Source organism: Enoplosus armatus, chromosome 15 (genome assembly GCF_043641665.1).
Source record: "Enoplosus armatus isolate fEnoArm2 chromosome 15, fEnoArm2.hap1, whole genome shotgun sequence".
Lineage (NCBI taxonomy): Eukaryota > Metazoa > Chordata > Actinopteri > Centrarchiformes > Enoplosidae > Enoplosus > Enoplosus armatus.
Window position 1 is genome coordinate 21,213,281 of NC_092194.1, and position 26,673 is coordinate 21,239,953.

General features: G+C 43.7%; 1 protein-coding gene across 1 annotated transcript in view; it reads right to left on the bottom strand.

The window, feature by feature from the left end:
• kcnh5b (potassium voltage-gated channel, subfamily H (eag-related), member 5b) overlaps positions 1-20,937 on the bottom strand; it is a 95,710-nt gene extending 74,773 nt beyond the window's left edge. The window contains exons 1-5 of the mRNA XM_070919847.1: positions 20,865-20,937; positions 16,149-16,272; positions 13,435-13,541; positions 11,585-11,713; positions 3,684-3,799 (exon numbers count right to left, since the gene is read on the bottom strand). Coding sequence (XP_070775948.1) covers positions 3,684-3,799; positions 11,585-11,713; positions 13,435-13,541; positions 16,149-16,272; positions 20,865-20,937 — 549 coding nt within the window. The remainder of the gene's footprint in view (positions 1-3,683; positions 3,800-11,584; positions 11,714-13,434; positions 13,542-16,148; positions 16,273-20,864) is intronic.
• Positions 20,938-26,673: the final 5,736 nt, after the last annotated feature.

Consider the following 26,673-nt stretch of genomic DNA (forward strand, 5'->3'; position numbering starts at 1 on the left):
AGTACATATTGCTGCAATAACCACTATTACTTCTGCTACTTATAGCATAATCACTACCAGTTTGATGTGACTACTACTTAGGCTAATACTACTACTACTACTACTACTAATGGTGCTGCTACTTCTAGTACTATTGCTATTACTTACTACTTCTATTTCTGCTTCTACTGCTACTACTATTAGTACTAATGCAAACATTACTACTACTGCTACTACTGACACTTTAATGTTCCTGCAGCCTCTCACTACTACTGCTCAGCATGTACTACTACTATTAGTACGGTCATTACTAGCTACTACTCACACTTCTACACTTGTACTGCTACTGCTACTACTGTTGTTGCCACTACAGTGTCTATCACTACTACGATTACTACTAGAACTTCTAATTCTACTTCTGTTACTGCTACTACTAGCATAATTACTGCAGTTAACTGCAATAGGCCTACTGTTAGTAGTAGTTATGTTAAAAATGTGAAAACACAACTACAACTGATTCTAATTACTATAGTAATGTCTTCATCATGATGTAGACTTCCTGCTCTCCTGGTGTACGTTCAGGGACGTTAGCTTTGGTTAGCCCCATTTGTCCTCACGGTGGGACACGGTGGGACACGGTGGGACGCGGTGGGACACGGTGGGACGCGGTGGGACGCGGTGGGCGGATGTTAAGTAACAAGCTGAGGATCAACATCAGGCTTCATAACGGCGGAGCTGCATTTAATCTCATCCTCATCATCAGAGCTGCCAGTCAAACAGCCGCTGGTCAAGAGCAGCACCGCCGCACAAAAATTAGACTGCCAATTAGCAGCACAGCGCCATCATTGTGGGGGGGGGGACAAGTCCGCTTATGTGACACTCGACAGGGTCCTCGACAGAAGACGCCAGCTGTGCCTTTCAGACGGATCACCTGCGATATCTATTGAGCGTGCTCAGGACGTTATGCAACCATATCTCATCCAACGCCAGGCTGAGAAAGAGGGTGGATCAGCCTGTAACTGATTACGCCTTTTTCCCCTTCCTACCCCCCCTGCCAACATTACTTCTTTCTTTCCTTTACATCCCTCTCTTCCTTCCCTCCACATCTCTTTCTCTTACATCCTTCTGTCCTTCTTTACTTGCTACCCTCCTCCCTTCACAACTTCTTCCTCCTTTCCTTCCTTCCTTAACTCATTTTCTTCTACTCCTCCCCACCCGGATCTTCACTTTATGATCTTTGCTTCGTTCCTTCCTACACGACTTGTTCTCCCTCATAAAGAAATCTTATTCCAAATCACCTCAACTTTTGTAATAACACAAATGACTGGAAATCCAACCTCGAAACAAACCTTATTCTACAGTCTACAGAGTGTAAATAAGCATGAACTAAAAAACAAACAAACGATAAATCCTTTTTTATTCCATATTTCTACTTAGCTGCCTTTAACAAACAACATTTCCTGTAATCTTTCTCATCTTTACAATCCGTCCTACAATAATCAGTAATGATTTTATATATAAGAAGTACTCCAGTGATTTAGAACGTTTATAAAGTTATGTCCTGACTTTTAGTCTCTAGCTCCAAAAGCACTGGATGCTACGTTTCCCCTAAGGCAACTAGATAGTATTTTTCCATTTAATTTATTTACTTAATTCATTATCTACTTATTCAACTTGGTCTCCTTGGCCTTTGATCCCCCTCCCCCTCGTTCCTCCCCCGGCCCTCATCACTTTAAACACTCTTGCTAAAACCTACAGTGCTTCACACCTCGTGTGCTAAGCGTGGATGAAACTCAAACAAATTGTGATTACAGGCGATACACCTCACTCAAATCTTCATGAATAAAACAGGTGGGTGAGCTCCGGCAAAAGAAGACATGACCCGTCTTCTCCCCACCCCAAAATCCATTTTCTAAATTTCTGGCAGCAGTCACAATCATTCAGAGTGCCCACAGCACCCTGCTTCTGTCTCTCCACCCAACATGAAATATTAATGACACCCGCAGTCCACGGGAGCACAGCGTTCCCGGGAAGAGAAAGCGCCGCTCGCTGTGTCAAACAACTGCAGTTCCAGGGAAGGTGGCATGTGAGCGCGAGTGGAGGGGGGGGGGGGGGGGGGGGGCAGCGTAGGATGGATGCATCGAAGGCGTGGTTGTGTGTGAGAAAGTACAGTATGCATGCATGCCCGTGTCTTTACATTAATGCATGCGTCTGTGTGCGAGAGTGGTTGCTTTAACTTTGCGTTGGTAAAATGGTTTCGATGTGGTACTTAATGTTTTATATGAGGATTTATTTGTGCAGAAATAATGTAAAGAGCAGGGAGTTGCTACGGTGGCATATTTGTAGTGTGTGTGTGTGTGTGTGTGTGTGTGTGTGCAGAGGCGTAAACATAGAGAGGCTGCAGTGGCACTAACTTCCAGGTGACAGGTTAGTTACCGTTAACTGTTGTGGTTCATTGAATCAACACCAAGTTTGACTTCACTCCTCCAGTAAAATCCAATTTTAGCTGATGTTGGATTGCTACTAGCTTAGCGTATGTTGTGCTTCATACCTCGTTAGCTGATGTTGGATTGCTACTAGCTAAGCGTATGTTGTGCTTCATACCTTATTAGCTGATGTTAGATTGCTACTAGCTTAGCGTATGTTGTGCTTCATACCTCGTTAGCTGATGTTGGATTGCTACTAGCTAAGCGTATGTTGTGCTTCATACCTTATTAGCTGATGTTAGATTGCTACTAGCTAAGCGTATGTTGTGCTTCGTACCTTATTAGCTGATGTTAGATTGCTACTAGCTTAGCGTATGTTGTGCTTCATACCTCGTTAGCTGATGTTGGATTGCTACTAGCTTAGCGTATGTTGTGCTTCGTACCTTATTAGCTGATGTTAGATTGCTACTAGCTTAGCGTATGTTGTGCTTCGTACCTTATTAGCTGATGTTAGATTGCTACTAGCTTAGCGTATGTTGTGCTTCATACCTCGTTAGCTGATGTTGGATTGCTACTAGCTAAGCGTATGTTGTGCTTCGTACCTTATTAGCTGATGTTAGATTGCTACTAGCTTAGCGTATGTTGTGCTTCATACCTCGTTAGCTGATGTTGGATTGCTACTAGCTAAGCGTATGTTGTGCTTCATACCTTATTAGCTGATGTTAGATTGCTACTAGCTAAGCGTATGTTGAGCTTCATACCTTGTTGGCTGATGTTGGATTGCTACGAGCTTAGCATATGTTGTGCTTCATACCTTGTTAGCTGATGCTGGATTGCTGGTAGCTTAGCATATGTTGTGCTTCATACCTTGTTGGCTGATGTTGGATTGCTACAAGCTTAGCATATGTTGTGCTTCACACCTTGTTAGCTGATGCTGGATTGCTGGTAGTTTATCTTAGCTAATGTTTTGTAAACTTTGTGCCTTGTTATCTAACAGTATCTTGATCTGCTCATAGCGCTGGTCCATTACTGAAGGTTGCTTGCTCTGTTAGCTGATGCTGCACACTGTGCAACACCTGATCTAAGTATGGACCTTTAGCCACATAATCACAGAATGATGAAGAACAAGAGAAGTGGTAAAGGTTTGCTTGTAGTCAGTTTCACCAGTGAGAGAAAACTGGAACATGGCATGAAAGATGATGAATGTATGGTTACCTGCAGTTAACCTGCTTAGGATCAACAGTTAAAAAGAGTGTGTATTTGTGTGTGTGTGCTCACCTCCGCCAGTCTGGACTGTTTATGGCTGACTTCATGTTTGCCTATGGGGGCCAGCTGCTGCAGCGTGTTGCGGTTGTTGGTGAGCGCCCGTGTCAGCCGCGCAAACTTGGTCCACCCTGCAGGAATGAGACATTAAACACAGCTTACATCACGTTCATCACAACTTAACTGGCTTCTGAGACTGTCAGCTGACACACAAACACAGTCAGACCCCAGTAGGGACATACTGGAGTTACAAAATATTCCCACAGCTTCCACTTGCCACTGGAGGGCTGGCAGGAACAGTGTTGTCCCCAGTTGGTAGTTCATATTTACAATAAACCCGACACGATGTGAACGCAGCACGCCCACCCCGCAGAACGTGTCCTTGAACACAACTGAATCTCCCGCAGCTGCAGGGTTTCTGCTCTGCAGCTGTCCGATGTGCTCTGACCTCCGAGTGGAAGCAGGAGCTGAAGGAGAGTTTCTCCTTCAGGGGATCAATACCGCAGGAATCACTGAAGATTTAGCATATGTTTGTCTAGTGAATTAAAGCTTAGAGGGGGAAAGCTACCATCTGTAGGTACATTTTGAAGTTTCAAACCACTGAAATGTTTTCTAACTAATCCCAGTGTGGTTAGAGCGTTTACGTCTTGTATACTAGTTTTAAATACAGTGTTTGAGCCGAGGTTGTCTGGGAGTTGGTCATCTAGGATACATCCATATTATTCACCACAGCTTAGCTATACCACTGAAAATATATTCTATCAGTGTTTCACTTGGAACTAATGTTACGTTAGCTAACATTAGCCAACAAGACTGACAGGTCAAAACTGCCTCTAAACTCTGGATGTCCCAATTAAAATGATGGCCTTAAAATATTGATGTGATGTGCTTTAAAGTGTAACTGAGGGATTCCAACTACTATCGACTGTCCAGCTAACACAGACTCACCTCTCTGCGACAATCAGAGCCACCGTCTGTTTCAATATTACACAAGTTATGTGTCAGTGTTGTGCTCTGGATCAAACCCTGTGTATATCATATATATATATATATATATATATATATATATATGTGCATCTGGATCTTTATCTTTAACTTTACATTTCTTCTTCCAACTTCATTCACTTCATTTTTCATCTCAATGTCAGTGATTCATATTCTATTGTATTATTAATAACATATTCATCCTGTTTTGATAAGTGTTGTACACATAATTTGCAATTACAAATGCAGTGAAAATGCAAAGCAAGCATTATGAAAAGTGATCATACTGTTTGAGCCAGTCTTGTGTTTCCTCTTCTTATCCATCCCTGTTTTTGTCCAAAATGTTGGTCCCAGCTTTTATTATCATATTAAACCATTACTGCTAAGCCTGAAGCCTGTGTTCACTGGCTGTGTTTCTGCTGGAGGAATCTGAATAACACAGGCCCGTCCAGCATCGGTTCTTTTCTTGCCACGGTGCTGGCAAAGCAAACACAGTTCCAGAGGACGGCTGCGCTCCTACTGTACTGCTCTAAAAATAAAATCAAATGTTTGAAAGGGCAAAGTGTAGCGCCACAGAGGACCACCGCATACAGTAGCCACACATTGTGATCGACCCGACCCTTTGAAGGGACCATTACCAATAAAAAGTGGACTTTGAAATGAGCTTTTAACCCTCAGGCCTCGAGCCCCTGAAAAGCCCCCCTTTCATTCTCTGTTCAAATGGAGGCTAATTCAACCATTCATTTCTCTGTGCAGCGGTGTGGAAGAAGCCAAACACAACACTCTACCGAGGCCCATATGGGATGAATATCAACACAATATCTCATTTATTCAGAGTTTCTTATGAGTCCCAATCACTCGACTTCCCTGGAGGAAAACTGTTGCAGTGGCTGTTGTGCGACTTCCTATACATCTTCAGTTGCAGAGCGGCTTCTTGTGTGATTTTCTATATGCTGATACCTTAAATTGGCTCTGGATCTCCGTAGATAATAAGCCTCGGTGCTCTCAGCCAAAATGGAGATTTTTCAATATCTTTCCTGTAGGAAAATTGCTGCAGTGGTGCTTGTGTAACTCACTATATAATGTGCAGTTTATTTTTGGCTGAAGCGAAGCATTGCAAAAAGCCCAGAGTCATCTCAGCCAAAGAGAGGACAGCCAGTTAACTCACCTCTTTAATGGTGAGAGGTAGGAAGTAACGCACTACTTTACTCAAGTACTATACTTAAGAACAGAAGTACTGCAGCTTTACATGACTTTACTAACATATTTTTCTACCTGACTGCTTTTATCTGACTTAGTTGTATTTATTTAAAGAGGTTTGGAAAAGGACAGAAGATGAAGAAGTTTTGGAGAAGCAAATCTCTAAAAAACAAAGGCAAAAGGGGACTTTTTACTCCTACCAACTGTACTTAAAGTGGGACTGTACATTTTGTAAGAGTGATAACACATTGCTTCTACTTATTATTAAATGAATGAGCTGAGGGGTTTTGCTGCCCTTTATGAGCAGCAGCAGGTAACTATTTCTGTATAATGAACATTACTGAGTCAGTTTGCTGACCTCTTGAGTCTTCTCTACTTGTGCAACTGTTACGCAGAATTGTCGTAATTGCAATTATCCCACAGCTGTCACTTGTGGCCACTGTTCAGAAAAATGAGCTCACTTTAAAGTGAGCCTGCGTAACAACTCAGAGCTCAGAGGTCTGATTCGATTCAGCCTGTGTGATGAGACAGACGGACGCGTATTACAGTACGTGTTCACATACAAGATGCTTGACATAGCTCATGTATTTTGTTCAATGCTCACCATCGACGTATGAGAGCGCTGCATGTTTAATTTGTTTAAGTTTATATCTGATATCATGTGTTTGACTCCTGTATTCAGTCCCATGCATTGGCTTGCTTTTTGTTTTCTCTTGCCTCTGTAATGTCACGTATGTAGTCTTCTGAAGCCATGTGGACTGAAAAACTAAAATATTCATTCATTCATTCGCTCATAAGCAGGAAACAAGCTCGCCTCGCGTTTTACTCTTTGCATAAAACTACTGACGTGTTTATTTGGTCCAAGCTAAAACAAACAGGCCATTAAACTGCCTCAGTCACACAGTTAAAGTTATCCAACATTAGAAAGCAGACCGGCTGTAAAACCCCCGAGTGTCCTGAACTGAGGATGGATCTGTTTTTTGCTCATGAATTCAACTTTTCATTTCTATAATTAAGTACTATTTCTTCACTTTAAAGCCACTCAGGCTAAATGCAAACGCTTGTTTACTTTTACTGAAGCAGAAGTTTGACAGCAGGGCTAGTTGTCCATTGTGGCATTACTCCTTTTACTTAAGCAAGCATGTCTTAAGTGCTTTTTCTATACAGCCAATACAGTAGTTGTGACTGCATAATTCACTGTATATGGTGCATGAATTATAGAGTAGTACCATGCCCTAATGTGTTGGAAAATAATAGCGAACCATTGGCACGGAAAGCAAGCCAATGTGTTTTTTTTTTTAATTCCAAACCCAGAACTACTTTCATCATGAAGTGGAGCGATTTGTCTTGTTGGCACTCATGTAAATACACAGTGACAGCTCACAGGCTTCCACTGTACATACTGACACATAAGGACGAAAAGGACCTCACATAGAGCATGAGGGGAAACGGCAGGACAAGTAAATCAGAGGTCTTTTTCACGGTAGTAATAGTAACGCTCCTGCTGTGGTTCCCCTCAAGAATGCAACACTGCCTGGTTCATCAGACAGGAGCACAATGGAAGTGGAAATAAATAAAAAACGGCCTTGGCTAAAAATAACATGGGAGCAGAACTGGTGCACGCACCACCAAAGTGAATTCTGAAATGAGATTTTGATCAGCGGTTCCACAGCGAGGACGGCTCCCAACCAAACTGTCTGTCTGCTGAAGGACAAACCAGTCTGCTGTCGGTAAAGTCTACGAAAAGCCTTCGTCGTGTTCTGCAGATGCATGTAGGACACGTGATCAGCACGCACGCACTGCAAAAACTGTCCATATTTAACATCTTACTTTAACATTTAGCCGCCTTTGTGTTCAGGTACTGTACGTCGCTGAGGTTACCACACCAGCCTCTGAGGGCCAGATACATCAAGACTTGTTACATGTTTGTTGTTAAGAGATAAGAGTGTTTTGCTAAACTTAGCTGATGTTTGGGATCTAAAGCTACGTTCACAAGCACCCAACGTGTTTTGTTTCATTTCCTGTTTGTTTTTTTTAATGACAAAAAACAAGGTGAGATAATATTCCCGGGACCATCGAGTCATGTCCCTGATAATATTTCTGGGAATTTCGGGGGAATAATGATGTGAAGAGGAGTTTACGTTCTCCAATTAAACACATAATATACATTATTATTGTTATTATTATTATTTTATATTGGGAAGTTACTTTCTTTGACAAAACAAAGTTGACTGTTTTTAGGCAAAAAGTACATGGTAACATATAAATAATCAAATGTTTTCAAACACAAAAAAATATATAATTCAACGAATAAATAAATAAACAGAATGTAAAATGTAGAGGGCGCGTGGTTTAGGTGGATGGGGTTTTACTGGAGGTATTTCTAAGGCCAGTTCATGACCGTCAGAGATTACACTGCACAGCGTGATGGTGATGCAGACGTGAACTGTGAAAGTTACCTGGCTGTCTATGTGCCATGTGTTTGCATCTTTTGGTTTGTTTGTAAAAAGTCACTGTGACGAAATGGACTAATAACAGAGATTAATAGCAACAAATACACGTTGGTGTCTCGATGGCAGGGCCTCGTTTTACATATGTGACTCGCAAGCGTTCCTTAAACACAGAGCTCAAATGGCAGCAGCCTCACATTACACAGCAGCAGGTACGTCTCTATAAGGCTCTCACAGATATGGGCGTCTGTTTTAATGAGTGAACGTTGTCACAAAGTTGTCTCTTTTTTTGCAGGCTTGCAAATTTGGTGAAATGGGCCCCCGGTCGGTGGACTAACGATCTATGAATCAAGTGCCAGGACTGACCCAAGCATTGGTCCAAGTGCAGCTACCGTCAAAAGAACGAGGGCCACTTAATCATTTATATGTGTTGTCAATCTAAATCAGATTCTTTCTAGATTCTCAATGACACGTTATTGAAAGATCAAATCTCTTATTTCAAGAGAATGTTCCTAATCCTCAAGAACCAGCTTCAAGACTTCCATCGTGTAAAACAACTTTCAGCTGAAGTGTTTGGCTTAACGCCTGCGGCACCTGTGTTCTCTCCTCAGCACTCCTCACTCATTCAGATCAGCTGTCTACCTGAAATGATGTCTCGCCTGAGGCAGAGGTGACTGCCATCTGTGAGGCTTTTACAGGTGCTGACAAAGCAAACGGCGAAAACTGCCACTCTGCAAAAAAAAACAACAACACGATGTTCACCATTTCTGCCACATGTTCAGCTTTGCCCCTCTGTCCTTTTCTTACTGCTTCCCTACATCGACGATGCCAACATTAGTTACTGTACCTGCACGCAAAACGCACCTGTTAAATCTCTATGTTCTTTATAGGCTCCTCTGATGAAACACCATCAGGTGAACAGATGTGTTAGCAACAATGCAGAATGTAGTGCACGCTAAAAATAGGAAAATTAGGAAGATTACTGGGTGAAAATGGAAAAAAGGGGTAATTTTAGGCAAAAGAACGCACGTGGTCACAGGGTGCGGATAGAATAACAAAATAGATTTTAAATGTATGAAGTGGAGGATGGACATCTTTAGCATCTCTCTCCCACTCAGCTGACGCTGACGTGTTGTGGCGTGGCGAGCCGTAGGAGCAGCCAGAGAGCAGCGCTTGGACTGCAGCACGAGCGAACTCAGCTGCAGACGCCCGCAGCAGCGAATCTCCCTTCCTCACAAACGGCCTCTCCCACCCCTCTAATCACCAGGCGGGTTAAACTGCAGCCCAGTACGCTGCTCTGTGACACAGCAGGCCACCGCTGCACGTACTGACATACACCGTAATGTGCTGGCCGGCTTCGGTCTGGCTGCGGCATGTGAGTCAAACCCCCCAGCGGCAAAGTACAGCCTTGTTGCCACCGTGATTTTGCTCTCTCTCCATTACTGTTTAAGAATGTGCACAATAAAAAGCCATCTGTTTAATAGTGCAGAAAAGTTTTCATTTTCAACTCTGTTTCATTTTAAAAATGTGAAAAGAGAATCACACAGCAAACAAAGCAGAAGCCACACAGGGAAGAGCTTCGAACTGACCACATTATCCGGCTTCTGTAGGTGAATTCAACTTGCAAGACGTTTTAAGCTCTTTGAGGTGATTCTTTTGCGCCGTTACTTTGACTGAAGTGGGGCTCTGAACTGTGGTTGGCAGTTCTCTGGATGATTACAGAACTAAATCTGAAGTTTGTCACATCAGCAGAAGCAGCAGCTAACTGGCAAAGACGTCAACGCACTGATGTGACAATATTAGTTCCAGTCAAGCTCTAATTGCATGTTCAACCCATGTTATTCAAGTCTCGCTGAGCACACATAATGAATGAATAAACAAATCACACAACAACTCTGGTCTCTGCAGCGGGGGGGAGGAGGGGGGGGGGGTACCTCGCTGCATGTGTTCACACGTGTTTGCATGTGTGTGTACATTAAAAAGGGGAAATGAGGAAGGGTGGGGGGGATCCTTGTCAAAGGGCAAACACAGCAGCTCAGCAGCGCCAAGAACGACTCCCAGGGCAGGAAGCTGACACTGTGCATCAGTCAGGGCACAGAGGACAACACCGCCACCCACATCTCCTGTGATTCCTGACAGCATCACAACCTCCTCAAACACAACCTGACAGCTCGAGACGTTCCCGCATCGCAGGGAAACAAGACTTGACTCGTTCTTTTTTTTCCACGCGCAGCTTGGGATGAAATAAAGAGGGGAAAAAAAGATTTGTAGCAAGCATAAATGTTCTTGAGACCTCTCAGTGGGAGAGAAAGGACAGAGACGGGGGAGGAGGAGGAGGAAGAAGAAAAGATGAAGGAGTACAAGGGCAAGTAGCAAGAGAAGCATAAGAAGGAACACGAGGAGGTGGAGGAAGAGGAAAAGAGGTATAGGAAGAAGGAGGAAGACAACAACTGAAACAAGAGAAGAGGACGGAGACGAGTATCAACAAGAAGAGAATAAAAAGAAACCTCCCTGTGATTGTATGTCTCTGTCCAACCGGCCACGTTGCAGTGTACAGCCATGTCTGTCCAGACTCATATAGTACATGTAGTGAACACTCAGAGGATTCACCCTCTGGGAGCCATGAATGTCGTAGCAGACACTGCCAAACATAAAGCCGCTAGCATGGCTAAAAATAAGTAAGGGGAGGAGAAAAGAGAGGATAAAGGAGAAGATGGAGACTAAGAAGAACATTAAGAAGATGAGTAAGAGAACAGGAACACTAAGAGATAATTAAAACATCTGGGAGGAAGACGATGAGAGAGAAAGATAAGAAGAAGAACAAGAAGTTTGAGGAGGAGGATGAAGAAACGTAATTATGTGTCCTATCAGAAGCCAACCTGCATTACATTACATACTGGGGCATCCAGCCATGTACTCATTTGGTTCTACTCACAAATGTTGTCACATGTCATCCCCCGCACTGCTCCCTCTCTGCTGTAACTCTTCACTGTACACAATCCAACACAACGCCATCAGAAATGGTACACTAAGCTGCACATCATGTACTCAGAACATCAGGTTTTCAAATCCTTCAAAGACTTCTGGTCACACATCATTCTCCACGTCTCTCTCCTTCTTTTAAATTCTACTGTGAACGATCTAATAATAAAAACAGCCACCCCCCAAAAATAATCTTCAAAAAAAAAAAAAAACAGAGAGAGACGTCGTCGTTCGTGGAAAAGGTGCTTTAGTGAAGCTTCTCTCGAGTGAAAGCGCCTGCTGCTGCAGTGAAACACTCACCTTTAGTCGTTTCGTCTTCGATGGGCTGCTTGAAGAGGGTGATGTCTTTAAAAGTGCAGAGGAACAGAACCACCTTGTCGTTCTCGTTCCTGATGGGAGCCACTTGCATGTAGAACCACACTGGACTTCCTGCAGAGACACCACAAAGTCTTAGCGGCATCCTCCTAATTAGGTCTGTACATCGGGTTTAGTCTATATACGGTGTGAGAAAATAGCCCTTTAGATGTCTTGTTTTGTTCAACCAAAAAGGCAAACACATAAATGACCTAAAATCCATCATTTTAATCCATCAAATGATTGATGGATCGCTAACTGGACAACAGCTAGCTGGCTCTTCTTTGAGTATACTTTATTTTGTCACTTTCCCAGTGTAAGCACGCTGCTTTCCCAAAATTAGCTAATTTACTATGTAGTTTGGTAATTGGGACACATCTTAGGCATCCTCTTTATAAAGAGTCCTGTAACTGGTAGATGACATTCTGAGATGAACATAATTAAAAATGGAAAAGGAGGTGATCCATTCTGTTGCACAGATGCTTTCAGGAACAGTAACAGGTATGAAGTAGGAACAATTTGACTCTTCTACTTTCCCCATCGATCGTGTCTTACCTGGTGTTTAAATTACCCATATTCAAACAGTGGTTTTGTGTGGTTTTAACAACTTAATGAGCTTCATGTTGAGGTCATCAAGTTTCAGGAACTCACTGTTCTTTCTGCACAGAGGAACCTCGAACCAGCTGAGTTTTTCGTGACTTTATTACCTCCTCACACACTTTCAGGAGAGCCAAAGTTCAACAAAGTTGCACACACCATAATGTCCTAACATCTGTGGATACAACTTGTTCATAGTCATCATCCAGCTCATTTATATCCAGCCTCTATAAGGCCCCGCTCTCCTGATTTGTCAGCAAATTTGAGCCATCTTAAAATTGATCTTTTCATTTTTCACTGTTTCTATCTGCCTGCCTCGTGCTCCTCCACCTCGCATTTTGCTCTCGTAGGTGATCACTCTTGGCAAACAGGAACATTTGGAACTATTTTTGTCTGCACACTTTGTCCATTGTGCTCCTCACCAACGCTGCCGATCCAAGATATAATGCTCACTCCGCTGCTGCTCTATCACCCTGGACAGAAGAGTCTGCTTTACCCACGTTGACCTGTTATATTTCATCCACATTTTTTATGGATTATCTGGCTCTTCAGCTGCTAAATGCTCCACTTTCTTCACCAGCTAGTCTCTAACTGTGTCAGCCTGCTGTTTGGTGCTGCACAGGTAGCGTACGGTGGGTTTATCACAGCTGTTTAATGAGAACACATGCTTGTGTCGGTAAAAATCTAAAAAAAAATAAACCTCTGTGACTTCTAGGTCTTCAAATGAACTTCGGAAAAGCTAAAAGACCTGGCAGCACCAAGAGGCCTCCAAGGAGAGTCCAATCAACATAATCTGTATTCTTAAAGCCACTGGGAAGCAGTGTAACAGCGTCCAATTCAAAGGGATGAAGGCAAAACATTATCAGAACTCTACACAATGTGAAGGTGAGAAATACAGTGTTAAGGTAAACAAGGCATCAGAGCTGATAAATGATAAATGACGGTGATTGATAAATGATTCAGTAACTCACAGAGCAAAACTTCCAACCATCTGCTTGTTCAAGCTCCTCAAAAGTGATGATTTGCTGCTTTTCTGTGTTTTAAATTGCAAATTGAATGTATTTAAAAGTAAATTAAAAGAAAGAACTCAACAGATTCCTCGATAATGAAAAATATCGAGTAATCGTGTAGAAATTCTCTCAGTGTTACAAACAGAAGAGACACGATGAGACAATGTGATGGCGTGAGCGAGCACTCACTGTTCTTTCTGTACAGCAGGACCTCGAAGCAGTTGGACTCATAGTTGTCGAACGTCTGCCTGACTTTGTCGATGGTCTTCTTGTCCGTCAGCTCTCCGTACATAAAACTGGAGAGGAAACAGGCGATATGAGAAACAGCAGCGATCAATACTGACCTGACCCCTTCAGCCTTTGCCCCCGTGTTACAGTATATCACATGTGTTGGTCTGTTATGTGTCCATTAAGTTTTATGTTTGTTTTTTTAAAGAGTAAATTGACGTAACAGCAGCATAAATTTGGGACACAGTGAAGGCTTTGGATTGGTGCAGCCTGCGTTTCCTGGCAGGGTTGTAATTATTCCTTAAAGGGCTGCGGACATTTTAATCTGTGCTAAAAGACTCAGTCTGAGTGATTACTTTCTTTCCCAACAGCCGCAGTGTCTTCAAGGACTAATGAACACACGGTGATCCTCGTTGACCACAAACAAAACAAACAAGACCATCTTATCAGGGATCCTCTTTCTGCGTTTTTCATTTAAAGTCACATGATAAGACACGATGGGGGCGTCTGCTAATGTAACCAGCCTCGTGTGTTTGTAGCAAGCGTTAAAATGGATGAGGAGTCCATTCAAACACTACTTCAGGAGCCAGGTGCAGTCAGGGAGCCGGGACAGGCAGGTGTGCATAGTGTCCTCGGGTTCTCAGATCCCCAGCTCCACCCTCTGGTCCAAACATGGTCCCTTCTGGTTCCAAAAAACCAACATGGCTTCAAAACGGTAGTCCAACAACCAACGGGTGACGTCACGGTGGCTACGTCCGCTTATACAGTCTCCGATCACCACACGGCCTGTTCCACACTGTTTGATTGACAGGTGGAGGCTCCGAGCAGAAACACCACAGCACTACGTAACAGTAATATGAGGATATTTAAAGAGCCTCCACAGTTTTCTTGTGTTTTCTGCAGCTTCAATTGTGGATTTTCTTTAAATGCCATCGTACAGGAAAGACACTGCGAGTGAGGAAGAATGCAAGATGTTTTATTCAAGAAACTTTGGCATTAACCCCGTTGATTAGTAGATCGATTTATTGCAGCAGAGAGAAGAAACAGGTAAAGCAGTTTATACATCCGTCGGCTAAGATGCTCATGGGCTGAGGGGAAAAGCCTGTGAACAGATCCCAGTGAAATAACTGGATGAGGATTGAGAGGTGGAGCCCCAGAGAGATGATAAAATTAGAATGATAATTGTCTTCCTGCTTGAACTTGCACTTAAAAGTTTCATCTCACATTTAAATTTCAAAACAGTAATTTGGATGGACATTTGGGGATGTTGGGACACTATAACGAAGTATGAGGGGTTCAGCTTCAATGAATAATACTGACTGTAGTGTAGCAGTGGTCGATTTTCCCTTCAAAACTTTTCAGACTGTTATAAGAATAACTGGTAAAGACACAGAAGTGAAACTACCCAATATTTCACCAAAGAAGGTCAATGAATACAAACATGTGCCAGCGGTTTATAGCATCCCTCTGTATGTGACCCTCTGTAACCATTGTGTCACTGTGTGAATTGTTGATACATCATCTGCTTGTACTGCAGTCAAAACATCACAAATTACTCCCCCCCCCAAAAAAAAGGCACTAGGCCCCATTAACAAGCCCCCGTCTTCCGTGAGTCTGGCAGCAGCCTGTAAGTTTAAGCTCTCAGTGGGCTCTTCTATCCTCTCAGTATCACGTCTGAGTGGATTGCCGGTCTCAGTGTCCCCCCCTCGGCCCAGAGCGGCAGGGAGTGGACGGATAAGTCCCCTATTCTCACTCGGCTCGGCGTCTAAGCGAGCTTTTTTAGCCGCCGGCTAGTCAAGGCCGTCACCCCCGGTCGGATCTGAGAGGCGCCTGAAGAGAGGAGTCGTCCTTTGGAGTCAAATTTTAAAACGTCTTGACTGACAGACGAGCAAGACACCGTCCTCCAGCTGGACCGGGCAGAGATCCCCTGGCAGCTCTAAATTGGATTCATTTCAGCGTCTGACTGAGCGGTGTGCCATCTCTTCCTCTCTCTCTCTCTCTCTCTCTCTCTTAGAGCAAGTGGAAATACCAGATGCTGATTTCTTTTTTTTTTGCAGCTCCACACTTCAGTTGCATAATATCAGAGCAGCTCTCAAGCTGTAAACCAAGTTGGTATCATGTATACGCAGCTCTCCAGAGCAGCGCTGTGCCGTTTTAATGATCACTACGGCAGGACACAAGGAGGAAGGTACAAAAAAGGGTCACCCTTTAATACTTTCTCTCTCTCTCTCTCACTGTGCTTAAATAATGGATGAACGTGAATAAAAAACGACATAATCAGTGATTTCTGCAGGATAAACGCAGCACTTTGAAAAGGACATGGTTTTAGTTTTAAAAACAATGACTCATGGCTACTCTGGTGTGGTTTTAACTCATAAAGAAGCTGGTGTTGTAATAAAATATATATATATTGGTTTTAATGAGTTCTGCTTTAACTGAAGCTTTTAAACCATCACAAATGCATAAACCCAGGGGTTACATAAGACACATGCCTACTATAGATTAAGTGTATGCAAATGTAAAGAAATGATGCATATTTAGTTGCGAGTTACAACGAAGCGACAAGACTAAAGAGTCATTATCGCTCCATTACCACGCCGTAACTAATATTGCTTTAGACGTGCATTAAACAACTTTAATTGTTCAGCAACAATACAAAGTATACTAAGTTTTACCTGCATGTACTGCTCTTCTGCATGACCTCAGCCCTGTGGAAGCCAGACAGCTTGCAGAATCCGTCATTGCTGTAAACTACAGGCCACTCCACGATCTGGGCGTTTCCCAGGAGGAAGCTGGTCTCTGAAAGATGGACAGGACAGAAACCACATCAGCCCCGGTAACAGCACCAGGCATGAAGAACAGATAAAAGGCCGCAAAGCTTCTCCACCTCTGGAGAAGATCGTACCCAGATATGTTAGACCGGTCAGTTTCAGTTCTCTCTCTCATAATCACAAAGATATTCATTATTCATTTGATATATTTTCCATGGCGATAGCTTAGTCACCAGGGAGAACAACAGAGGTGGTCTTGACTGTTTAATAATTAACTACAAATCACATAAACGTCACAGTGCTGTCAACCATTCTCACCCGGCTGTTTGTTTAAAACCTCAAAAAGTCATTTAGTCTTTTTAGTGACGTCAAATTGTTCCAAGATTTCAGCGATCAATTTAGTTTATGCAGTCGGGGCAGCAGCCAAGATTTTACAAACACTAACGTGGTAGTCGTGATTTCAAACGCCAGCAGAATCCAACCCCCCCAGGAAAGTTTGAACTAACCAGTATCATTTTGAATAAATCACAATATCTCCCTATATTGTGGTGTAAATGGTCTCATATAGAAAGTAGGTACGTAGTGTAGAAAACACACAAAAATAGGGCCTAAAAAACTCTCATTTCGCTGCGTTTAAGGACACTCAGACAGTCAGCTGCTGCGCAATGAAACCCCAGAAGACTTCGGTTACTGATGGTGAAGTCTCGGATGTTGCCGCGTCCTTGAACAAGAAGACCCAAAGAAAAACAATAAACAGTGACAACAAGTATATCGAGCTTCTTTCCGTGGGTGTGGAGTTTCGGACAAACACTGAATACATGAACAAAGAAGACTTTTCAAAGTTCCTGTGACATTATTGCACATTAATATTATAACGGGCCCTCTGTAATGGACTCCCTACAGTATCACAGGAAAGGTTCAAGTCTTGCAAGTTATTTATTATAACAAAAAAAACCTCACCTGCTTTAGAAGATGGTCAGCAGTATATGCAATTTGTAATTAATGAGGCAAAACTGTCGATAATGTCCTTCAACACCTGCCAAATGTGCTGTATCAGCAACTTCGTTCATCAATTAGAGACCCTCCTCTTCTCCAAATAGTCGGCTGGTAAAAGAGTAAAGTTAGGGATGAAAAGATGCTGAAAACAGCTCTTCATATCTGACAGAGGGCCAAAGCACCTCACAACTGACTGAAACAGCATTTAAACGATGAAAAGACCGTAAAGTTTCTGCAGTGAAACCCAGACGATGAGTTGTTGAAGGCGTGTCAGCAGCTCTTTCAGGCCGGTTCCACTGCAGCTTTTACAGACTGATGAGTAAAAACACTCCACTGAGTTCACCGAGCAGGCGACGGATGATATAAAAAAAGAGTTACTGTAATAAAAAGTGTTCTAGCTGCAGTCAGGGAAAAAGACCTCTGTTGTATCAGCAGTCGCAGGCCGGGTGACATCTGATTCTCAGTAAAACAAACTGGTTCTGGTTCTGTACAGTGACCTTTCATCTCATGTTAATCACCTGCACGGAGGTGTGACAGGAGGTGTGACAGGAGGGTGACAGGAGGTGTGACAGGAGGGTGACAGGACGCCACTGACGAGCTTCAAGTTTCACCTGAAAACCGTCTGATTGGTGAACGCGCCTCCAGTGGTGAAAATAGAGAGAAAATGCGAATGACTGAATCCCAAAGTCAACATGAAATGTGTCTCTCCAGATATCGGGGCGATAAACTGCAGACAACACTGAAACGAACTGATGGACAGAAAACGAAAACTATTTTGATCGATCAGTTCATTCTCAAATCCAAACATGACTTCAGTCCGACTTCTCAGCTGCGATGAGAACTTTTGGACTGTTGGCCGTTTGAAGACAGCTGTAGGAAGTTTTGATGGACATGTTCCCACATTATACAGACTAAATGATAGATTATCAATGAATACTCAGATTAATACAGATCACGTTCACCGAGAATCGGACAAAGTCCAGCTTAGTCTGACGGAAGCTGAGTCGAGCCTGACCAGCTGATTCTGACATGTCCTAAAATGGCCACCGTAGGATTAACCCTTCTATATGGCCTCTTCTCTGGCACCACCAACAGGACAAATATTTATAAATAAGTCTTCTCAGCGTGAGACGTGTTCAGGCCGGCGGTGGCTCCGCCTCCTCATCCAGAGGTCAGAACAAATCAGAGAGGGTCGCGCCTTTTTTAACGCAGAACAATCCAGAACAATATCAGCCTCATCTGTTCTCTGCCGCTCTCTCCAAACAATTACTCGAGTGATTTTTCAACACAAAAAGGAACTTCAGTTACTTAAATTCATCACCTCCTTGTTTCTCAGCCTCCTGTGTGACCTTTGGAGTTAAAGAGCTGACTAAGACTTCACGCAACACACAAAAAACACAGAATCATCTCGACCTTTTCTGCTCTCCTCTTTCATCACAACCAACCACTCATCTGAGCCGAGGTTCGACCAGCAGGGCGGCCTGAAGGCTGGCAGCAACCGAAGCTGCTGGTAGAAAAGTGCAGAAGCCTCAAACTCTCCACTGAAAGCTGCTGATGAGACTATTCCAGCGTTAACAGCATCATTCAATGTGCAGGGAACTCTGTTAAGAGGCTACGTGAGACCTTTTAATTTCAGATCTCATTCACAGTTGAAATGAAAGAAGTGGAACAAAGAATGAAATTTATGCCGAGAAAACACTTGGAAACGTGTTCCTGCAGCCTGTTTGTCTGTTCAGAGATCACAGAAACCTCCATCCACGTCCAGGATCTGAGAAAAACTGAGGTCCCACTAACACACGCCAGCCAGCTGGAGCCGAGTACATTTACTCAAGTACTGCGCTTTAATACATGTTTGAGGTACTTGCACTTTTTGCTTTCAAGCCACTTTGTACTTCTACTCTACTAGAATTCAGAGGGAAATGTTGTACTTTTGTGGAAAACATATGAAGAGCTTATGAAATATGATTCTTTTTTTATAAATTAAACTACCTCACAGTTTATACAAGAACGGCTGAAACGATTAATCAATTAGTCGACTGACGGAAAATTAATTGGCAACTGTTTTGAGTCATTTTACTACATTTTCCTGATCACACACGAGTGTTTAGACATGTTTAATTATTGTTGACTTGAATACTTAAAGTAAAACTACGTAATGATAACTGTTTCTACCTCAAACACATCTTTGAGAGTACATATATCTGATATATCAGTGTATATATATATACAGGATATATATATATATATATCTTCTCGTGGTACATGAGGCACGGTGTTTAAATAAAAGACTCAGCTCATTTCTTTGGGAAGGAGCACATCCTTACCAGCAAGTTCTCAAACTAAAAACCAAACTTAAGAGTATTTAAAGCCACTTTTAGTATCCGAGTACCCTGAAACATTAAAACTGTATCTACACGTGAAAAACTGTCTCTCACAGAAGTTAAAGCCTCCTAAACTCCTTGTTTACTCTCTCTGTCTGCGTTGGAAAGCTTATATCCTGTTTTCTGTATCTTAGTTCTTCTATAACAAACACAAAGCTGTAAAACGCCAAAACATCCTCCGTGTTACAGTTTTAAGATTCCTCGAACTTCATCTGAGGCCACCGAAAAGCCTGAGAACATCAGTGCAGCTAATTGCTTGTGTGACTGCTCAAGTAGAAAATAAAAAACAAAACACAACCAATGCCTCTCCAATTAGCGCTGAAACTCCCCGAGAGAGCCGCGCGGCGGCCCCGAGGGGCCCCGGGGGGCCCCGGGGGGCCCCGGAGCCACAAACACCGCGATGACAGACAGAAACACGTTTCTGGAACAGTCTTCTTGACCTTATCTCCTCCACCCACCACGCACCCCCCCCCCCCGTCCACGGCCCTGACTTTCATTCCGGCCAATGACTCCGCTGACTTTTCTGGGAAGACAAAGCCAATCAATCAACCTGATCAGAGGAGAGAGCGCGTGCCTCTCGGGCCGGTGCCAAGTCCGGCGCAGTTTATAGCGACGATGGAGGCAGAAGAAAGACGAGCTGCACCCAGAACCACCAGCACTAATGCAGCTGAGCTCCACAGAGGCGCACCGTGACTTCAGACCCCAAAACCACAGCGACAGCAGCGGGAGGGGGCGGAGTGGACAGCTAATGGATGATCAGAGGGCTGCAGCGTTATTGGCTGAGCAGCAGTCAGTGTTCATTAACACAAACCGGAGAGTTAATGATCAAAATCAACTTTTAATTGTCCGTTAAAACACGCGGTGACTCGGTGTTTGTTCAGCTGCTGGTTTAATCTGGACCAGTCAGACCAGAATAACCCAGTAACTCTGACTCCAGCAAAAACACAATTATATTTTCCTCAACATTGCAAGACACGTTTCTCCCGGTAGGAACATGTAACTTCGGTCAGTTTAACGTTACTTATCGTGATGTATGACACTCATGGAGCCTCAGAGAGGGGGGGGGGGACTCCATCACTGCAAAATGAATGCGGGTATAAAATGAGATTATGTGGGTTTATCCTCCACCAGACCTCCGTGGATGCACTGATACAAAAACACACTGTATTCCAGCAGAGTCCGGGTCCGAGCCGCCTGGTCAAACCAAACCCAAAACCAGCCTCGCTCCGGCGCGCAGACTCACCGCTTGAACGCCGGACGATGTTCTCCAGGAAAGTGTTCTGCGGTGCCACAAGCCCTCTCTTTCCCCCGGGCATCCTGCTGCGGGCGGGCGGAGCTGGTGTCGGTCAGGGTCTGTGGCGGTGTGTCTGCTGCTCGGAGGTCGGTTCTGACGCTGGCTCTCAGTCGGACCGATGGAGAAGCTCATTGTAACCGTGCGCTCTGGCTGCTCGGGGCGCACTGAGCCACGGCGGCGGCGCTGCATCCCGCTGCCTGACCGGAGAGCCAGGACGCATGCGTGTCTGCTGCTGCGGGCTCGGCCCCTCCAAACGATGATGTTGCGTGAGATGAGTTTAATGTTTGAGTAATGAATGCCAGGAATAAAAAAACGACATCTATATTTAAGTCTAAATGATGATTATAAAGAAATGATAGTCGCTGATGATTTATGGAGTTCTGGTACATTAATGAGATCAACTTTTGGGTTGCCAGGTTGTGAAAAATCCCTTACAGGTTTAGAGAAGCGTCGATATTAATAATAATAATCATAAGATTAATCAATAAATAAAAACTGTAGCCTTAAATATTGATAAATAGTTGATAAATGAATTGTTATCCACGTGCCCTGTAACCCAGAAAGATGTTTAGAGGTTTTAGCATCTTCGAGCTTTAGAAAACGCCAGGCTAGCTGTTTCCCCCTGCTTCCAGTCTTTATGCTAAGCTAGGCTAACCACACCCTGCATCCTACAGACACGAGCGTGGCATCGATCTGTCCCTCTAACTCTTGCAAAGAAGGTAAATAAGTGAATATTCCCAGAATGTCAAAGACAGGATATCATACGTGACAGGAAACAAGGTGCCTCAACCCAGTAAGTCCAGTGAGGAGTCTTACCATGAAGCAGTGAAAACAGTGTCTCCCCCTGCAGGAGTCCCTCAGGAATGCTCATTAGCTCGTATGAAAGGTTGACGAGGCCCCCGGGAGCCGAGGGCCCCGACCGGAGCGGCAGTCGCTCCGTGCAGGGCTTCAAGGCTGTCTGCTCGGCCTGACGCCTCCACCTTTTATTTACTGTACTGTACATATCAGGACTCAGAGCTGCACTGAGGCCGCTCACAGCATCTCGATTATTGACCGGAAGATTATAAAGGAGGCTGCGCGGCTATTTATAGCTTTAAATAGTCTCATATGCATTTAAGCTGGTATTGGCTTTTTTATTACAACCTGGAGCACATTTAAAACTTCATGAAAGCAGCCCTGCAGGCCTGACTGAGGGCGCCAGGTTTCTACAAGAACTATACAGAAGCAGGCCAGAAATTACACTCTTACATTTGTGGCTTTTGATTCTGTAAAATGGAGCAATGTTTACTTCTGACCCCTCATCAGGGTCATGGCTTTTACTGAAAATGTGATTTGCTTCATTTAAAGGATTTAAAGAAAGAAATCTGTTTTTTACAAATACAAGCAAACATTATACAAAAGTCAGGAAAAATGAATGTAGTTTGGTGGAAAAGATACGTCACTATAGAGCTGTGGTAGGGAGGTTCACATTTATTCAGGTCTGTATCTTCCATACTGTCTTTTAGTACTAAATTCCCATGTTGTGTTGCTTCTGCTGTGGTTCATCAAACAAACACCGTCTGTGGAAGCAAAGAGAGGAAGTTTCATACCCAGAAGACAAACCTCACAGGATCCCGACTTGGTTCGGTGTACATTTCGTACATTTCGTCCTTTCCTGTTGATCATCTCGCGGCCCCTCAGATTTATCGTGCGACCCTTGAGGGGCTCCTGAGCCACAGGTTGGGAACAACTGCTATGGAGGATAAAAGGTGATTGGGTCGTATAATATTTTACATAATCAGAGAGGTAAAAAAAAAAGTCACAAACATGGATCTCGTTTAATATTGAAAAAGTCCAAAGTGACTTGTAGGACAAGGGTTGGGGGGGGGGGGGGGGTCAATCACAGCTGTCAATCATGATGCCTCATTATTGCATCAAATAACTAATTAAAACCAAACTTACTGCAGTAAGGACTCAACCATCTACCAAGTGAGCGACTGGGGGCGCCCCCATTTGACGTGTACACCTATACCGCAGCCAGCCACCAGGGGGCGGTTGAGACATTTTGGCTTCACTTTGAGGAGCTGTTATGTTAACCACACACACACACACACACATCCAGACTCAGGATCTCACACTTTGTGCACTCCACTCCTTCCTATAACTCAAGTGTAGAACATAAATGTTCCCCTTCCGACTCTAGAAAAAACATCTTCAGGAAACTATATAATATATATTTAACTATAATAAAGGCCACAAAATATAATGAGGAAAATAAATTAGAACACAGATATAATTTCGAGGAGATACGGAGGTGTTAATACTTGGTTTTAGAGTTACAGTCACAATTAGATTCAGGTTAATGGGAATTAACTCGGTAAAAGTTTGCACGTTTTCTGTGAACAGACACTTTGGTGTGTGTGTGTGTGTGTGTGTGTGTGTGTGTGTGTGTGTGTGTGTGTGGAGGGAAAGTCTTTCACCCAAAACAACTAGAAAATGAGCATCATCACTTGGGTAAAATATCTGGCTGTGTTTGCTTTTTAAAGCAGGAATGTGTTTGAAAGGCAAAGAAACGAGAGAGTAAGTTAACTTGTACTTGTAATTTTGGTGATTTAGGAATTTAATCTTGTCCCTTTGTTGCACTCTTTCTAAGTGTTTCTGGACCAAATGTTTTTAAAAAGTTGCCGTTGTTCATGATCCCAGGTGCATTAACACGACAACGAAGCACAGAGGAGCTGAGTGAACCTCACAGATTTTGCATCTCGCTACAAAACTGCTGCACGTGTCTCGGACCGGCTGCGTTGGACAGCGAGGAGAGTCTCCGCTGGGATTTGATGACTGTAATCACTCTAATTACTCCGCATCACTAACCCCCAATTATGCCCAATCAGCATTCAGCAGGCGGGCCCGCATTGTTCATGTGGAACAGGCGCTCGAGGCCACCGGCCGATGAGTCTGACAAATCTATTTCTACATGCAGCCGCTCCAAAGAGACTCGCACAAATCACCTCATCAACAAAACAAAATGCTCCTAACAAGCAAAAAAAATCTACTGAAAGAGGCAACAGAGAGTCTGAGCATTAGTTATTTCTCGCACTGCTGCTCATTGAGTAGAAACGAGTAAATGTCACACGGTGGAGATCAAAGATCATTTGGGGAGGGAAAGTGGGAAGAGACAGGGATAGAGGTATCGAACCCCCCCCCCCCCCCCCAGCACCAATCAATGCACCGCCTCCACATCTGGAGGGAGACATAGCTGCATCCCTCCTCATTGATCTGAGAATTAATTAGTCCAGCTTCCACCAGTGCTGCCTGTCTCTCATTGGCCCTAAAGAAGGGAAGGGGATCGAAAATCAAAGCACTGACCCCCCCCCCCCCAAAACTAACCACCAACGCCACTGCCCCCCATCAAATCTCCAAACCTCCAACCCCAGGCCAGACTTTGGTCGTCCTGCCGACACACCGGGAGCTCCATCAAAGGTTGAATTGGAGAAAAAAAGATCTTTGGGGGGGGGGGGAGTCTGATGGCTTAACGTCTGATGGTAACGCAGGCAGCGGTGAAGTGAGGCTGGGAATAGCAGAGTGGAGGGACTTGGTGGTAAATGGGTTTTGTCCACTATAGATGTGTCTCAGTTGTATTACCAATGTGCTGTGTCAGGGGAGCAGCCAGAGCTCTAAACTGCTGTATTGGTCAATAAAAAGAGCTCCAATACACTCATTGGATAAAGGCTTTTCCCAGAGCTGAATTAACCTGTTAGGGGGCCCCACAGAAAGAAATGTGCTGTTGGGGCCCTACGCTATTAACCCCAACCACCATTCTGTGCATTGTGCACCTTTGAGTCCCCAAAAAGTGTACAAGAGTACACATGGCAGCTTCATTAAACAGTGCTGGAGTCAGACCACCTGCCCCCGGTTTTCTCTGTGTCCATCAGTTTGTGGTCATTTGATTAAACACAACTTACATGCAACAACATTCAGTCCACCTGCTGAGACGTAACATAACAAAACATTTTCAATCTGATTCTTTTGCATATTTTGAAATCAAAAACATTTGAAAACAAACGCAAACAAAAGAACACGTTCCCTGTTTCTCCTGGTTAGTAATCGAGCAGTGGGGCTTCCTGTTTCTCTGCTGCTGAGGGACACTGAGGGTCTCTGCCTGAGACTACATATCCATGTGGTGTCACCTGTTGGCCGCATGAACAGCTTGCTGGGGCATTAATCAAAGCCTCTTCCGCTGCAGTTTAATTGCAGACTACTTTTTGAATCACAAATTTCCCTCCAGGCGGACAGAGCGGAAGCTTTTGGAGGAGACGCCTGAGGTAACCTGCCTGTGATCACTTTGTCTCGCTGTTATTGCTAATTACAACCGTGATGCTCCTGCTGCAGTTTGTGTCCCTTTTCCTCCATCTGAGTGTTACAGCTTGAATAGGCTTATTTTGGAGCAGTAATTTTGGAGCTTTTAGTTAATCTCTCCTCTCTTAATCTTGGATAGAAGCAGTTGCAGTGGCATAAAGACACTCACATCGGCACAGGATACAGTTAAATAAGGACCTCTGGAGCAGGAAATGGAAGCCTGACATGAAATCAGAGCCATATTTGAGGAGGCAGGAGAGTCATAATGTTTCTTTCTAATAATTCTCAACGTCCCTCAAACCAGCGTTTTATTTATTTGTACCATAATGGAGGAAAGCGTAAGAAAATAAAGAACTCTCAAACATTTGGTGGCATTTCTTATGTGAAGAATGGCAGTGTCTGTTCGTCTAAGATTCCTTGACAATCACCAACCAAGCTTTCATAAGGTTAGTTGCACATTCATGGTCCCCAGAGGACAAACCCTAATGAATTTCGCAGCTCCTGGACCTTTTATATATTGCAACCATCAGGACAAAGTTTTTCCTTGACCAAGTGGTCCAGGACAGATTGGATTTCCATAACATTTTCTGTCTGTATTCATAGTCGATAGTGGAAAACTAACTAACTAGTCCAAGACATGGTATCTTGAAAACGAAGTCCCGGTTTTGTATGTGATTCACTGTATGTCTGCATGATTCCCAGAATAAAAGGTTTTGGTGACGTCCTCACCCTCACCTTTAGGCTTTGAAACTAAAGCCCAGAATCCTGTTTTGTGACCCTCAATCTTTGTCTGTAGTGCCACCATCTGACCCAGTGGTCCACAACATGGTATCTTGAAAACTGACACCCAGTTTTCCATATAATTTGATATATATATTCGTGTTCCCAGAGGAAGAACAGTAAAGATTTTAGTGATCTCCTCACCCTCAGACAAAGAGACCAACTGATCTATGAAAACGAATGCACTGCACTTTATTCACGGTCCACAGAAGATGAATCATAACAATTTGATGACTTTCTCTAGTACCAGATTTCACTTTGACGAGCTGGTCCACGACATGAGACCCAGATTCATGATCCCCAGAGGAGAGGACCTCTTAGTTACCTCTTCACCCTCACCTTCAAGCCAATATTTCCCACATGTGCACAGAAATGATCAAAATATAATGAACTGACGGCCATGAAATTCACACTCACCAGAGAATTACCTCAATTGATTTTTTGTTTCTTACAGTTGTAGTTTGACTGCAGATCATCTGCTTTAGCTGTCGGCCCGCGGAGACCTTCCAGACTCTTACTACAAGATAGACGACAGCTTACAATAAACTTCACTGCCTCGAGCCAAAACATTCTGAATTTTAGATTTATATTACTTTCTGTAAAATATACTGGCAAGTAGCGGTGCTTCCACAGACCTTTGGGT